General features: G+C 38.0%; 1 protein-coding gene across 1 annotated transcript; it reads right to left on the bottom strand.

Moving 5' to 3' along the window:
• Positions 1–7981: 7981 nt before the first annotated feature.
• LOC104675855 (putative olfactory receptor 56B2) lies at positions 7982–8946 on the bottom strand. Its single transcript, XM_010380512.1, is given in 2 exon segments — positions 7982–8757; positions 8760–8946. Coding segments are annotated over 2 exon segments (963 nt in total).
• Positions 8947–17071: the final 8125 nt, after the last annotated feature.

The raw sequence follows: 17071 nt of genomic DNA, 5'->3' as shown, positions 1-17071 counted from the left end.
ACTAATTTGCTTTTTTTTTTCTATAGACTTAACCTATTCTGGATATCATACAAATGGAATCAGATACTAGGTAGCCTTTGGTGTTTGGCTTTCTTCACTAACCTAAGAATAATGTTTTCAAAGTTCATGTGTGCTGCAGATTGTACCAGTACTTTATTTATTTTTGTTTGTTGTTGGGAGAATTTATTCCCTTTTTATTTTTCCTGTTTACTAAAAAATTTTCCATATCATTTTGTTAAATTTGCATATTTTTAATTCAATCAAGTTGAATTTTTGTAAGATAAGTTTTATTCTATATATATTTGAGGCTTACAACATGAGATTATGGGATAGAGACAGCAAAATAATTATAGTGAAGTTGACTAGTATATCTATCATCTCATATAGGTACTTTTTATTAAATAATAATTCCTAATATAGATATACTTAATTTTGTTTGTCCATTCAGCAGCTGCTATGGTGTGGATAGGGTTTGCTTGTCTCCACCAAAAGTCAGGTTGAAATTTGATCCCCGTTGTAGTGGGATTCCGAAGTGGGACTTAGTAAGAGACATTTGGGTCCCAGGGATGGATTCCTCATGAACGATTTGGTGCTATTCTTGTGGCAGTTACTGAGTTTTCTCTGTTACATAACTGGATCAGTTTTCTGGGAGGTGGATTAGTCATGACAGTGGGTTGTTATAAACCTGGGAAGCCCGTTGGGTTTTGTCTCTTTGCATATGTCTGTTTTCCCTTTGACCTTGTCTGCCATGTTATGAGGCAACATCAAAGTCCTCACTTGAAGCCAGGGACACGTCCTTGAAGTACCCTGCCGGCAGAACTGTGAGGTAAATAAACCTATATTTGCAACTCAGTATTAGGTATTCTATTGTAACAACACAAAACAGACTAAGACAACAGCTTATAGATATATAAGTTGCTTCTACTTTTTGGCTAATAATGCTACTGTAAACATTTGTGTACAAGTTTTTGTATCAACATTTGTTTTCAATTATGTTGGGTGTATTATTAACAGTTGGGTCCTGGGTCGTATGTTAATGGCACTGAAATTTCTGAGTAATTGCCAAACTCTTCCACAGCAGCTGTGCCATTTTTACTTCCCAACAACAATGTATTGGGATTTCAAGGTATCCATATACTTGCAAACACTTGCTAATCTCTTATTGCAAAAAATAAATTTACAGTACATTTATATGTATAATATAGGGGGCAAAAAGGTGTGTTATTGCGGTTTGGATTGAATTTGCCTAATGACTAATGACTAGTTATGCTGAGCATCTTTTCATGTGTTTTTTGGACATTGGCATATAATCATAGAGAAATGTCTATTCAAGTCCTTTGCAAATTAAAAATTTAAAACACATTATAAAGCAAATAATGAAAATGCAGAAGTATCTCCTATTTTATCAATGATTACATCAAATGTAAAATATCAAGCTCTTCAATTAAAAGGAATAGATTGACATATTATCTGCTCTGACAGCTTCTTTTTATTATTATTATTATACTTTAAGTTCTAGGGTACATGTGCATAACGTGCAGGTTTGTTACATATGTATACTTATGCCATGTTGGTGTGCTGCACCCATCAACTCGTCAGCACCCATCAGTTCATCATTTATATCATGTATAACTCCCCAGTGCAATCCCTCCCTCCTCCCTCCTCCCCATGATAGGCCCCAGTGTGGGATGTTCCCCTTCCCGAGTCCAAGTTTCCTCATTGTTCAGTTCCCACCTATGAATGAGAACATGCGGTGTTTGGTTTTCTCTTCTTGTGATAGTTTGCTAAGAATGATGGTTTCCAGCTGCATCCATGTCCCTACAAAGGACGCAAACTCATCCTTTTTTATGGCTGCATAGTATTCCATGGTGTATATGTGCCACATTTTCTTAATCCAGTCTGTCACTGATGGACATTTGGGTTTATTCCAAGTCTTTGCTATTGTGAATAGTGTCGCAATAAACATATGTGTGCATGTGTCTTTGTAGTAGAATAATTTATAATCCTTTGGGTATATACCCAGTAGTGGGATGGCTGGGTCATATGGTACATCTAGTTCTAGATCCTTGAGGAATTGCCATACTGTTTTCCATAATGGTTGAACTAGTTTACAATCCCACCAACAGTGTAAAAGTGTTCCTATTTCTCCACATCCTCTCCAACACCTGTTGTTTCCTGACTTTTTAATGATTGCCATTGTAACTGGTGTGAGATGGTATCTCATTGTGGTTTTGATTTGCATTTCTCTGATGGCGAGTGATGATGAGCATTTTTTCATGTGTCTGTTGGCTGTATGAATATCTTCTTTTGAGAAATGTCTGTTCATATCCTTTCCCCACTTTTGGATGGGGTTGTTTGTTTTTTTCTCGTATATTTGTTTGAGTTCTTTGTAGATTCTGGATATTAGCCCTTTGTCAGATGAGTAGGTTGCAAAAAATTTCTCCCATTCTGTAGGTTGCCTGTTCACTCTGATGGTAGTTTCTTTTGCTGTGCAGAAGCTCTTTAGTTTAATTAGATCCCATTTGTCAATTTTGGCTTTTGCTGCCGTTGCTTTTGGTGTTTTAGACATGAAGTCCTTGCCCATGCCTATGTCCTGAATGGTACTACCTACATTTTCTTCTAGGGTTTTTATGGTATTAGTTCTAACATTTAAGTCTCTAATCCATCTTGAATTAATCTTCGTATAAGGGGTAAGGAAAGGATCCAGTTTCAGCTTTCTACTTATGGCTAACCAATTTTCCCAGCACCATTTATTAAATAGGGAATCCTTTCCCCATTTCTTGTTTCTCTCAGGTTTGTCAAAGACCAGATGGCTGTAGATGTGTGGTATTATTTCTGAGGACTCTGTTCTGTTCCATTGGTCTATAGCTCTGTTTTCGTCCAGTACCATGCTGTTTTGTTTACTGTAGCCTTGTAGTATAGTTTGAAGTCAGGTAGCGTGACGCCTCCAGCTTTGTCCTTTTGACTTAGGATTGTCTTGGCAATGCGGGCTCTTTTTTGGTTCCATATGAACTTTAAAGCCGTTTTTTCCAATTCTGTGAAGAAACTCATTGGTAGCTTGATGGGGATGGCATTGAATCTATAAATAACCTTGGGCAGTATGGCCATTTTCACGATATTGATTCTTCCTATACATGAGCATGGTATGTTCTTCCATTTGTTTGTGTCCTCTTTGATTTCACTGAGCAGTGGTTTGTAGTTCTCCTTGAAGAGGTCCTTTACATCCCTTGTAAGCTGGATTCCTAGGTATTTTATTCTCTTTGAAGCAATTGTGAATGGAAGTTCATTCCTGATTTGGCTCTCTGCTTGTCTGTTACTGGTGTATAAGAATGCTTGTGATTTTTGCACATTAATTTTGTATCCTGAGACTTTGCTGAAGTTGCTTATCAGCTTAAGGAGATTTTGGGCTGAGACGATGGGGTTTTCTAAATATACAATCATGTCATCTGCAAACAGGGACAATTTGACTTCTTCTTTTCCTAACTGGATACCCTTGATTTCTTTCTCTTGCCTGATTGCCCTAGCCAGAACTTCCAAAACTATGTTGAATAGGAGTGGTGAGAGAGGGCATCCCTGTCTTGTGCCAGTTTTCAAAGGGAATTTTTCCAGTTTTTGCCCATTCAGTATGATATTAGCTGTGGGTTTGTCATAAATAGCTCTTATTATTTTGAGATACGTTCCATCAATACCGAATTTATTGAGCGTTTTTAGCATGAAGGGCTGTTGAATTTTGTCAAAAGCCTTTTCTGCATCTATTGAGATAATCATGTGGTTCTTGTCTTTGGTTCTGTTTATATGCTGGATTACGTGTATTGATTTGCGAATGTTGAACCAGCCTTGCATCCCAGGGATGAAGCCCATTTGATCATGGTGGATAAGCTTTTTGATGTGCTGCTGAATCCGGTTTGCCAGTATTTTTTTGAGAATTTTTGCATCGATGTTCATCAGGGATATTGGTCTAAAATTCTCTTTTTTTGTTGTGTCTCTGCCAGGCTTTGGTATCAGGATGATGTTGGCCTCATAAAATGAGTTAGGGAGGATTCCCTCTTTTTCTATTGATTGCCATAGTTTCAGAAGGAATGGTACCAGCTCCTCCTTGTACCTCTGGTAGAATTCAGCTCTGAATCCATCTGGTCCTGGACTTTTTTTGTGGGTAGGCTATTAATTGTTGCCTCAATTTCAGAGCCTGCTATTGGTCTATTCAGGGATTCAACTTCTTCCTGGTTTAGCCTTGGGAGAGTGTAAGTGTCCAGGAAATTATCCATTTCTTCTAGATTTTCTAGTTGATTTGCGTAGAGGCGTTTATAGTATTCTCTGATGGTAGTTTGTATTTCTGTGGGGTCCGTGGTGATATCCCCTTTATCATTTTTTATTGCATCTATTTGATTCCTCTCTCTTCTCTTCTTTATTAGCCTTGCTAGAGGTCCATCAATTTTGTTGATCTTTTCATAAAACCAACTCCTGGATTCATTGATTTTTTGGAGGGTTTTTTGTGTTTCTATCTCCTTCAGTTCTGCTCTGATCTTAGTTATTTCTTGCCTTCTGCTAGCTTTTGAATGTGCTTGCCCTTGTCTCTCTAGTTCTTTTAATTGTGATGTTAGAGTGTCAATTTTAGATCTTTCCTGCTTTCTCTTGTGGGCATTTAGTGCTATAAATTTCCCTCTACACACTGCTTTAAATGTGTCCCAGAGATTCTGATATGTTGTATCTTTGTTCTCATTGGTTTCAAAGAATATCTTTATTTCCGCTTTCATTTCGTTATGTACCCAGTAGTCATTCAGGAGCAGGTTGTTCAGTTTCCATGTAGTTGAGCGGTTTTGATTGAGTTTCTTAGTCCTGAGTTCTAGTTTGATTGCACTGTGGTCTGAGAGACAGTTTGTTATAATTTCTGTTCTTTTACATTTGCTGAGGAGTGCTTTACTTCCAATTATGTGGTCAATTTTAAATAAGTGCGATGTGGTGCTGAGAAGAATGTATATTCTGTTGATTTGAGGTGGAGAGTTCTATAGATGTCTATTAGGTCCGCTTGGTGCAGAGATGAGTTCAATTCCTGGATATCCTTGTTAACTTTCTGTCTCGTTGATCTGTCTAATGTTGACAGTGGAGTGTTGAAGTCTTCCATTATTATTGTATGGGAGTCTAAGTCTCTTTGTAAGTCTCTAAGGACTTGCTTTATGAATCTGGGTGCTCCTGTATTGGGTGCATATATATTTAGGATAGTTAGCTCTTCCTGTTGAATTGATCCCTCTACCATTATGTAATGGCCTTCTTTGTCTCTTTTGATCTTTGATGGTTTAAAGTCTGTTTTATCAGAGACTAGGATTGCAACCTCTGCTTTATTTTGTTCTCCATTTGCTTGGTAGATCTTCCTCCATCCCTTTATTTTGAGCCTATGTATGTCTCTGCATGTGAGATGGGTCTCCTGAATACAGCAGACTGATGGGTCTTGACTCTTTATCCAGTTTGCCAGTCTGTGTCTTTTAATTGGAGCATTTAGTCCATTAACATTTAAGGTTAATATTGTTATGTGTGATCTTGATCCTGCCATTATGATATTAACTGGTTATTTTGCTCTTTAGTTGCTGCAGTTTCTTCCTAGCCTCGATGGTCTTTACATTTTGGCATGTTTTTGCAATGGCTGGTACCGGTTGTTCCTTTCTATGTTTAGGGCTTCCTTCAGGGTCTCTTGTAAGGCAGGCCTGGTGGTGACAAAATCTCTAAGCATTTGCTTCTCTGTAAAGGATTTTATTTCTCCTTCACTTATGAAACTTAGTTTGGCTGGATATGAAATTCTGGGTTGAAAATTCTTTTCTTTAAGCACATTGAATATTGGCCCCCACTCTCTTCTGGCTTGTAGAGTTTCTGCCGAGAGATCTGCTGTTAGTCTGATGGGCTTCCCTTTGTGGGTAACCCGACCTTTCTCTCTGGCTGCCCTTAAGATTTTTTCCTTCATTTCAACTTTGGTGAATCTGGCAATTATGTGTCTTGGAGTTGCTCTTCTCGAGGAGTATCTTTGTGGCGTTCTCTGTATTTCCTGAATTTGAATGTTGGCCTGCCCTACTAGGTTGAGGAAGTTCTCCTGGATGATATCCTGAAGAGTGTTTTCCAACTTGGTTCCATTTTCCCCCTCACTTTCAGGCACCCCAATCAGACGTAGATTTGGTCTTTTTACGTAATCCCATACTTCTTGCAGGCTTTGTTCATTTCTTTTTCTTCTTTTTTCTTTTGGTTTCTCTTCTCGGTTCATTTCATTCATTTGATCTTCAATCGCTGATAGTCTTTCTTCCAGTTGATCGAGTCGGTTACTGAAGCTTGTGCATTTGTCACGTATTTCTCGTGTCATTGTTTTTATCTCTGTCATTTCGTTTATGATCTTCTCTGTATTAATTAGACTAGCTGTCAATTCTTCCACTCTTCTTTCAAGATTTTTAGTTTCTTTGCTCTGGGTACGTAATTCCTCCTTTAGCTCTGAGAAGTTTGATGGACTGAAGCCTTCTTCTCTCATCTCGTCAAAGTCATTCTCTGACCAGCTTTGATCCGTTGCTGTCGATGGGCTGCACTCCTTTGCAGGGGGAGATGCGCTCTTATTTTTTGAATTTCCAGCCTTTCTGCCCTGCTTCTTCCCCATCTTTGTGGTTTTATCTGTCTCTGGTCTTTGATGATGGTGACGTACTGATGGGGTTTTGGTATAGGTGTCCTTCCTGTTTGATAGTTTTCCTTCTGACAGTCAGAAGGACTGTCTGTTGGTCTGTTGGAGATTGCTTGAGGTCCACTCCAGACTCTGTTTGCCTGGGTATCAGCAGCAGAGGTTGCTGAAGATAGAATATTGCTGAACAGCGAGTGTACCTGTCTGATTCTTCCTTTGGAAGTTTCCTCTCAGGGGTGTACTCCACCCTGTGAGGTGTGGGGTGTCAGACTGCCTCTAGTGGGGGATGTCTCCCAGCTAGGCTACTCAGGGGTCAGGGACCCACCTGAGCAGGCAGTCTGTCCGTTCTCAGATCTCAACCTCCACGTTGGGAGATCCACGGCTCTCCCCAAAACTGTCAGACAGAGTCGTTCGCATCTGCACCGGCCTCCGCTGCTTTCCCTGTTGGTCTTCAGCTTGCGCTGTCCCCAGAGGTGGAGTCTACAGAGACAGGCAGGCTTCCTTGAGCTGCTGTGAGCTCCACCCAGTTCGAGCTTCCCAGCGGCTTTGTTTACCTACTTAAGCCTCAGCAATGGTGGGCGCCCCTCTCCCAGCCTTGCTGCTGCCTTGCGGATAGATCGCCGCAGACTGCTGTGTTAGCAGTGAGGGAGGCTCCGTGGGCATGGGACCCTCCCAGCCAGGTGTGGGATATATTCTCCTCGTGTGCCTGTTTGCTTAAAGCGCAGTATTGGGGTGGGAGTTACCCGATTTTCCAGGTGTTGTGTGTCTCAGTTCCCCTGGCTAGGATAACGGATTCCCTTCCCCCTTGCACTTCCAGGTGAGGCGATGCCTCGCCCTGCTTCAGCTCTCGCTGGTCAGGCTGCAGCAGCTGACCAGCACTGATTGTCCGGCACTCCCTAGTGAGATGACCCCAGTACCTCAGTTGAAAATGCAGAAATCACTGGTCTTCTGTGTTGCTTGCGCTGGGAGTTGGAGATTGGAGCTGTTCCTATTCGGCCATCTTGCTCTGCTCTGACTGCTTCTATTCAACACTGTTTGGAAGTTCTAGCTAAGACAAGTGGGTAAGAACATGAAATATAGATTACACTAGTCTTTTCTTTGAATTCCTTGAGACAAATAACATCACTGTTACCCTTTGTGATGAAGATTTTTGTTTGACTCCCAAGTATTTCAAATATTACTTCCATCTCCTTTGTTCTGAAGTGTCAGTTGTTGTCACCAGTTCTTTATGTTATTTCCATATTGTTCTGCATTTGCAGCAGTTGGGGAATATAATGCAAAAATATGTGAAGAAAATTTTCAAAAACTGCTTATCTTTTCCATATCGGGTGCCCTTCACTCCAGTCTAAGTACTTTGTATAAGCCTTGCCTGAGTTCCTTGCTCTTGAGTGCATACACCATGGGGTTCAGGGCAGGGGGAATGACATTGTGTAGCACATTGAGTAGAACTGGAATAAGGGGAACTTTCATTCCTGTACTATGAGTAATGGAAATCACAATGATGACTGTGTAGAAGAAAAGGATTAAGATGAGGTGGGAAGTGCAGATACTTAATGCCTTGGATGCAGCTTCTGGAGAATTTAGCTTCAGGACAGACTGAAGAATTAAAGCATATGATAAAATAATCAAACCCAGGTCGCTTCCCATGAGTGTCCAAGCCAGAAGGATCTGGTTAATGCTATTGATTTTTCGATCATCACAAGATAGGCTAGTGACTCCAAGGTTAGAACAAAGACAGTGCTCAATTTGATTCTGGGAGCAGTAATGCCTCTGGGCAGCCAAGACAGACACTGAGATGAGACTCAAGCTGTTTCTCAGTTCCATGAACACAGTTGCTTTGAATACAAAAGATTCAGTGACGACTGATGGATACCGGAGTGGTTGACAAATGGCTACATATCTATCAATAGCCATGCAGACAAAGGTACTTGGCTTCATGGCCACAAAGCAATGTATGGCATACATCTGAGCAAAGCACTCTGGGAGAGTGATGGTCTTAGCATTGAACCATAAGATGGTCAAAATCCTAGGCATGATGGCAGTAGCCAGGCCCATGTCTGCCGCAGCCAAGAAGCCCAGGAAATAGTACATAGGCTGGTAGAGTGCTGCCTTTTGGTGATGATGATCAGGATAAGGATGCTAGCACTGAGAGCTAAGAAGTAGAGCAGAGCCAGGCGCAGGGAGAGCCAGTGCTGCCAGCTGTGAATGCCAGGGAATCCCATCAGGATAAACTCAGAAACCTGGAACTTAGAGCTGTTGGAATCTCTGAGCTCCTGGAGCACCACTAAGAGGAAAAGCATTTGATATTAGTATTTCTAATAATCTCTATGAAAGTATTGGGAAAATAATTACCCAGTATCATGATACTGAGGTGTGACTCAGCCTGGTTAATCTCATGTTGTCACTTACATCTATTGGATATGTATTATCCGATGTGATATTTGGTATATTCTCTGTGATAACTCAGTTAATCATCTATAATACTCTATAATGTAGGTCACATTTTTTCCACTTTTTCATATCTAAGGTATAGGACATTATAAAATCAGGACCTTGTTTAAGAGCTTCCATGCAGTAAGTCACAGGAGCAGGACAAGTTGAAAGTGATTGGTATCACAGCCTGGTTTCCTAAGTTTGTCTTTGTCAATGAGTTGGTTTCTTTAGAGACCTAATGTATAAACTCACAGTAGTGGTTTTTATGCGTGAAGGCTTTTTAGGTAAGATATTTGATGACAGAATATATAGAAGTGAACTATTCTTTATTCATGTACTTAAACATTTATGAAGTATTGATGTATATTATTTACTTTTTATTAAAGTGTATATGCTAAGTTAGTATACCCATTTTATAGTGAGGTAATTGATGTGCAAGCATTCTAATAAAGTGTGTAAATCCATGCAAATATGAAAGAGTTTAATGCGGTTTGGAAATACCAGTGTTCTGTAAATTTAGTTGGTTATAGTTTTGTGTTACTTATTTCTACTTGCATATATTTTTGGTTTTGGGAGTTGTCTAATGGCCATATGGCCATGATGACTGGAGTAGAAGTTAAAAACATGCATGCACATGCACACACAAACATAGACATGCATGCAAATCAGTGACTTTGAGAGCAATGCTTTGACAAAACGTCTCCTAATATCTAATCTCTCTATATCTGACACCTCCTTTCTATAATCTTTTGTTACTATTTGAATTAAAATATTCAGAACAAATTTTCATGAAATGTTTTACTTGTACTATTCTGCACTATTTATTACTTCCTTCCTTTTAAGTATTTAAAATATTAAAGATACAATATAAAGGTAAAAAATTATTTTTAAAAGTTGTGTGCTAAAATTATAGAGTATACAGAGGAGGCAATGTTATGTTGACTTGGGGGATATATTCACTTTACTCTAGGTAATAATATATTATATTACTTGTAACAAAATAAGGTTCATTGATGAAATTGTTTCTACAAATTTTTAATGCTTAATTAAATTAAGCATAAAATTAAATGCTTAATTAAAATGTGGCTTGGGGAATGCTATATTGTGTCTAACTGCCCAAAGAAGGAAAAATATATATCAGTGTATAGGTCATTGAGTTGATATACGTATCTCCCATAGAAACCTAAAGGTGTGGGATACTCGTTATTTATGTCACTGTTTTTCCCCAAGAGACAGACCATTAATAAGCACTCAATTTATATTATATGAATGAATACTGAAGGAGAAATAAGCAGTTTCATGTCCATGAGTCTTGTATTGCTTATGAGGAGGTTAGGGCTACTGATATACAAGCATATTAAAAATGTAATGGAGGCCGGGGGTGGTGGCTCACGCCTGTAATCCCAGCACTTTGGGACGCCAGGCAGGCAGATCACGAGGTCAAGAGATTAAGACCATCCTGGTTAACATGGTGAAACTCCGTCCCCACTAAAAACACAAAAATTAGCCAGGCGTGGTGGCACCTGCCTGTAGTCCCAGCTACTCAATAGGCTGAGGTAGGAGAATCGCTTGAACCCAGGAGGCAGAGGTTGCTGTGAGCCGAGATGGTGCCACTGCACTCCAGCCTGGGCAACAAGAGCGAAACTCCATCTCAAAAATGAATGAATGAATAAATAAATAAATAAATAAAATGCAATGGAAGAAGGCAGGGATTGAAAAAAGAATCATGTTGAAACAATCAAGGGTAGAAGAGAATAGCAGATATCTCATCAAGACAAAATGAAAAATAAAAATAAAATTATACATATTATAAAACATGAAAGATAATTCATATGCATCTGTAAACATACTGACTCTTATAGATTATAATTGCTGATTTAAAAAGAGACTCTCAGGTTACATTTTTTAACACTGTACTGTTTTTGAAAGAAACTTTAATACAAAATTTGAAAGCAGAATAAATCAGGTATTCTTAGATAAGAAAACCAATATAACCAAGGTCATATATAAAATTAGTAGTTCAGTTAAAATAATTATGAAAAGATATAAGTAGACATTAACAGGATAATATAGTATTTGTGACTAGCATGAAGCCAAACACAAAACCTAAGCTTGAAATTCTAGTAGAAAATGACAAAGTGTAGTTATGGTAAAGTATATTTAAATATATTTATTTAAATAAATATGTAAACAAAACCTGGTAGTAATATAGATTTTTTTGTGAATTATTTGTTTTTGTCTTTTTTTATTAATATGTATTAAATGTACAGATGTTCAGTGTACATGTGATACTTTGATGCAAGGAACATTTAAATCATTCTATTCCAGCTATTTTGAAATGTACAATAGATTATTGTTAACTGTAGTCAATCTACTGATCTATCAGATACCAAGTTTTATTTATTCTATTTAACTGTATATTTGTACCAAAGGAGTTAAATGTAAATATCTTGCAAAAAATAAGAGATTGTCGATCATAAGCACATAAAGAAGATGCGTGAATATGAGTGATGTTTTGGGTAATGAGTGAGAACTAACAAAGAATATCATAAATTTCATAAAACAACATGCAAAATTATCAAAAACCATAAAAAACAATAGACATTCATATATTTAGAAAAATTTAGCAAGGGTATTAAATGATAAATGAATCAAATATAAAATAGTATTGGACATGGCCTGCAGAGAAAAATTGTTTCAATTGCTAGAGAATACAGTAAATCAATTTTTCTTCAATGAAGTAAGGGTCCACTGTTCAATAGATTAGTAAAGAAAAATTCATGTGGCATCTATCTTAGAAAATACAATGATCTAGCTTGAAATACCAGGAAAATTTAAGATAAATCTTTTATGACGAAAAACTGCTTGGGGGCCAGGCGCGGTGGCTCAAGCCTGTAATCCCAGCACTTTGGGAGGCCTAGACGGGTGGATCACGAGGTCAGGAGATTGAAACCGTCCTGGCTAACATGGTGAAACCCCGTCGCTACTAAAAAAATACAAAAAAACTAGCCGGGCGATGTGGCGGGTGCCTGTAGTCCCAGTTACTCGGGAGGCTGAGGCAGGAGAATGGCGTAAACCCGGGAGGCGAAGCTTGCAGCGAGCTGAGATCTGGCCACTGCACTCCAGCCTAGGCGACAGAGCGAGACTCCGTCTCAAAAAAAAAAAAAGAAAAAAAAAGAAAAAGAAAAACTGCTTGGAAGAAAACTGTACAAAATTAAATCTATGTCTGATTGGGGTGCCTGAAAGTGAGGGGGAAAATGGAACCAAGTTGGAAAACACTCTTCAGGATATCATCCAGGAGAACTTCCCCAACCTAGTAGGGCAGGCCAACATTCAAATTCAGGAAATACAGAGAACGCCACAAAGATACTCCTCCAGAAGAGCAACTCCAAGACACATAATTGCCAGATTCACCAAAGTTGAAATGAAGGAAAAAATCTTAAGGGCAGCCAGAGAGAAAGGTCGGGTTACCCACAAAGGGAAGCCCATCAGACTAACAGCAGATCTCTCGGCAGAAACTCTACAAGCCAGAAGAGAGTGGGGGCCAATATTCAACGTTCTTAAAGAAAAGAATTTTAAACCCAGAATTTCATATCCAGCCAAACTAAGTTTCATAAGTGAAGGAGAAATAAAATCCTTTACAGATAAGCAAATGCTTAGAGATTTTGTCACCACCAGGCCTGCCTTACAAGAGACCCTGAAGGAAGCCCTAAACATGGAAAGGAACAACCGGTACCAGCCATCGCAAAAACATGCCAAAATGTAAAGACCATCGAGGCTAGGAAGAAACTGCATCAACTAACGAGCAAAATAACCAGTTAATATCATAATGGCAGGATCAAGTTCACACATAACAATATTAACCTTAAATGTTAATGGACTAAATGGTCCAATTAAAAGACACAGACTGGCAAACTGGATCAAGAGTCAAGACCCATCAGTCTGCTGTATTCAGGAGACCCATCTCACATGCAGAGACATACATAGGCTCAAAATAAAGGGATGGAGGAAGATCTACCAAGCAAATGGAGAACAAAAAAAAGCAGGTGTTGCAATCCTAGTCTCTGATAAAACAGACTTTAAACCATCAAAGATCAAAAGAGACAAAGAAGGCCATTACATAATGGTAAAGGGATCAATTCAACAGGAAGAGCTAACTCTCCTAAATATATATGCACCCAATACAGGAGCACCCAGATTCATAAAGCAAGTCCTTAGAGACTTACAAAGAGACTTAGACTCCCATACAATAATAATGGGAGACTTCAACACTCCGCTGTCAACATTAGACAGATCAACGAGACAGAAAGTTAACAAGGATATCCAGGAATTGAACTCATCTCTGCACCAAGCGGACCTAATAGACATCTATAGAACTCTCCACCCCAAATCAACAGAATATACATTCTTCTCAGCACCACATCGCACTTATTCCAAAATTGACCACATAATTGGAAGTAAAGTACTCCTCAGCAAATGTAAAAGAACAGAAATTATAACAAACTGTCTCTCAGACCACAGTGCAATCAAACTAGAACTCAGGACTAAGAAACTCAATCAAAACCGCTCAACTACATGGAAACTGAACAACCTGCTCCTGAATGACTACTGGGTACATAACGAAATGAAAGCGGAAATAAAGATGTTCTTTGAAACCAATGAGAACAAAGATACAACATACCAGAATCTCTGGGACACATTTAAAGCAGTGTGTAGAGGGAAATTTATAGCACTAAATGCCCACAAGAGAAAACAGGAAAGATCTAAAATTGACACTCTAACATCACAATTAAAAGAACTAGAGAGGCAAGAGCAATCACATTCAAAAGCTAGCAGAAGGCAAGAAATAACTAAGATCAGAGCAGAACTGAAGGAGATAGAGACACAAAAAACCCTCCAAAAAATCAATGAATCCAGGAGTTGGTTTTTTGAAAAGATCAACAAAATTGACAGACCGCTAGCAAGGCTAATAAAGAAAAAAAGAGAGAGGAATCAAATAGATGCAATAAAAAATGATAAAGGGGATATCACCACTGACCCCACAGAAATACAAACTACCATCAGAGAATACTATAAACGCCTCTACGCAAATCAACTAGAAAATCTAGAAGAAATGGATAATTTCCTGGACACTTACACTCTCCCAAGGCTAAACCAGGAAGAAGTTGAATCCCTGAATAGACCAATAGCAGGCTCTGAAATTGAGGCAACAATTAATAGCCTACCCACCAAAAAAAAGTCCAGGACCAGATGGATTCACAGCTGAATTCTACCAGAGGTACAAGGAGGAGCTGGTACCATTCCTTCTGAAACTATTCCAATCAATAGAAAAAGAGGGAATCCTCCCTAACTCATTTTATGAGGATTATATTTATATACTGATGATTGCTAAACATTAATATTACTTCTTGGCAGGTGTATATGAGACTCTAAGTGTGTTTCCAATTCCAGTATTTCCAATTGAAAGACACACACGTAAATATATTATTCTCACAGTTCAGCAAAAATTCTAGTACTTTGGGTGAAAATGCAGCTCTGTGTGCCCCTATGAACTTCAACAAAAGTCTTAGCCTCTAGAATTCTTGACTCTATTCTATGAAATATAATAATTCATTTATAGATTCTGGAGTGTGTTAAGAATCAAATTCTATTGAAATGCCTAATTAAAATTCTTGCTAAATGGGATAATTAATACTTATGTGGTAAATTTAAATGAGGCCCTTTGATACCTAATACCATGAAATTGGTACCAGATATTAGGTTTCAGCAAGCTAGGAAAGACATGTGCATGAATATGTATAAAAAAAATGGAGCTGGAGAGTTACAATGTCTAATACAAAAGCTACACATTGAGCTTGAAAAAATTTTGGGAAGGATTACAAAGCTCCAGAGTATCTAAAAAAATAAGATACAATGAAACAATAAATTAACAGAAATATCATTCTAAAAATGCTGGTGGTAATATACTTTTATTTTTACATATTAAGATACAGTGGTAATGAAATATCTAATATTTTGTTGTATTAGGTTCTATAAACTTTTCCAGCATTCAGATTAATATGACATGAAGTGTATTTCATGATTTCCATAGAGTCAATAAAGAAGCATTATGTAGATGCCTCTATCACCGCTGAGGCTTACCCTTCTATACGGCATTCCCAAATTTCCGCAAAGATTAAAAAGACTGACTCTGGCCCCAGCTATGTACTTACTGTGGGGTCCTGTGTAAGATTTGTCATATGTAGTGATCTTCAGTATACCTAGAGCTGGTTTACAGCCGCTGAAGATGGACTAGGATTTTATGACCAGTGCAGAGAAACTCAGGGACCTGCTTAAGTGGAAGAAAAGTCTATTCCCTAGAGTAGTAAAACCTAATTAGCCTGAAGCAAGTCAAATCTAAGGCATAGATGTAATTAGGAACAAATCACATCATTTTGCTAAAAATCTTAATTTGGGCACGGTAGAGCTAGCTTTTATTCAATATAGGCATAAAAGGGTTAAATATCTAAATTTTATGATAGTTTTCTCTTTGAGGAAGGCTTTGGGAAAGTTTTATTTTTTATTTATTTTTTATTATTTTTAAGGAAAAGCACAATAAAAAAACCTCTTCCTACATTTTTAAGTTTTATACATACAGAAATTTCAGAGGGATATTCTGTCAATTTGTATCTCTAGGATTTGTACAATATTGAGGAAAGCACTCCAAAAATAATTGAGGTAGTGAGATCTAGAGGTCAAATAACACTAAGTAATTGATGAATCACCATAGGATAGAGGTTTGAAATTCTTGCATCCTCTTGTATTTGGCTTAGGTACTCTGAGCTTCATTACACAAAAGGAAGGGAAGATGAGGTGCTTAGCGCTCTGATAGGATGTAGAATAGCCTGATCCTCTCTGGGTAACCCTAGGAAGAGTTTGCAGAAGAATTCAGTTTGTCAACTCCATCCTACCTACTTCCTCTGCTAACCTCACATGAACATACACAAATAAGAAATCCATATGATTTTATAATATTTCATAGTCTATGCTTATCAATGCATATGCATGGTGTACACAGCACACCTTCCCCAACCATGTCACACAATTGACAGAAAACTTTCCTTTAATGGAAGCTATATTCAGAACTACTTTATCTATTTCATAACAAAAATAGCAAACGCTTATATAGTACTTCTTACATGACAGAAATTATTCCTTGTGTGTTACATATTTTAAAAATTGACACTCATAATAACCTCCATTGTGTTAGACACCAATATTTTTACACCTTATAGATAAAGAAACTGATGCACATAAATTGTAAGAAACTTGCCTGATATCACACTGTATATGTTACAGCTGAACTTGGAATTCTCATGCTCAGTATGTCCCACTGATCCTATCTACACAATTCCAAGGCTTTTTCATATCTCTAAATCAATCAGACAGATAACTGTATTGTGAGAAATTATACTTTTTATTGATTTTTTTCAAGGAAGCAGTTCCATGCCTTATTGATTTTTTTCTATTATTTTTCTGTTTTCAATTTTATTAATTTCACTCTTATCTTTGTTTTCTTTTTTCTACTTGCTTTGGGTTTATAGTCTGACTTTTTCTACACTCTTGAAGTGGTGGCTGAGCTTATTGATCTGAGACTTTTACTTCTCCTAATATAATTATTTAATTTTATGAATTTACCTCTTGGTAATACTTTGGCAGTGTCCCACACATTTTGATATGTTGAATTATCATTTTTCCTCAATACAATTTTTTTTTGTGTGACAGAGTCTCACTCTGCTGCCCAGGCTGGCATGCAGTGGCATGATCTCGGTTCACTGCAAACTCCACCTCCCAGGTTCAAGGGATTCTCCTACCTCAACCTCACAAGCAGTTGGGATTACAGACATGAGCTACTATGCCCGGCTAAGTTTTTTTTTTTTTTTTTAATTTTTAGTAGAGACAGGGTTTTACCATGTCGGTTAGGCTGGTCTCGAACTTCTGACCTCAGATGAT

Source organism: Rhinopithecus roxellana, chromosome 15 (genome assembly GCF_007565055.1).
Source record: "Rhinopithecus roxellana isolate Shanxi Qingling chromosome 15, ASM756505v1, whole genome shotgun sequence".
Lineage (NCBI taxonomy): Eukaryota > Metazoa > Chordata > Mammalia > Primates > Cercopithecidae > Rhinopithecus > Rhinopithecus roxellana.
Note: the sequence above shows the minus strand (reverse complement) of the source record. Positions and strands in the feature narration are given on the sequence as shown.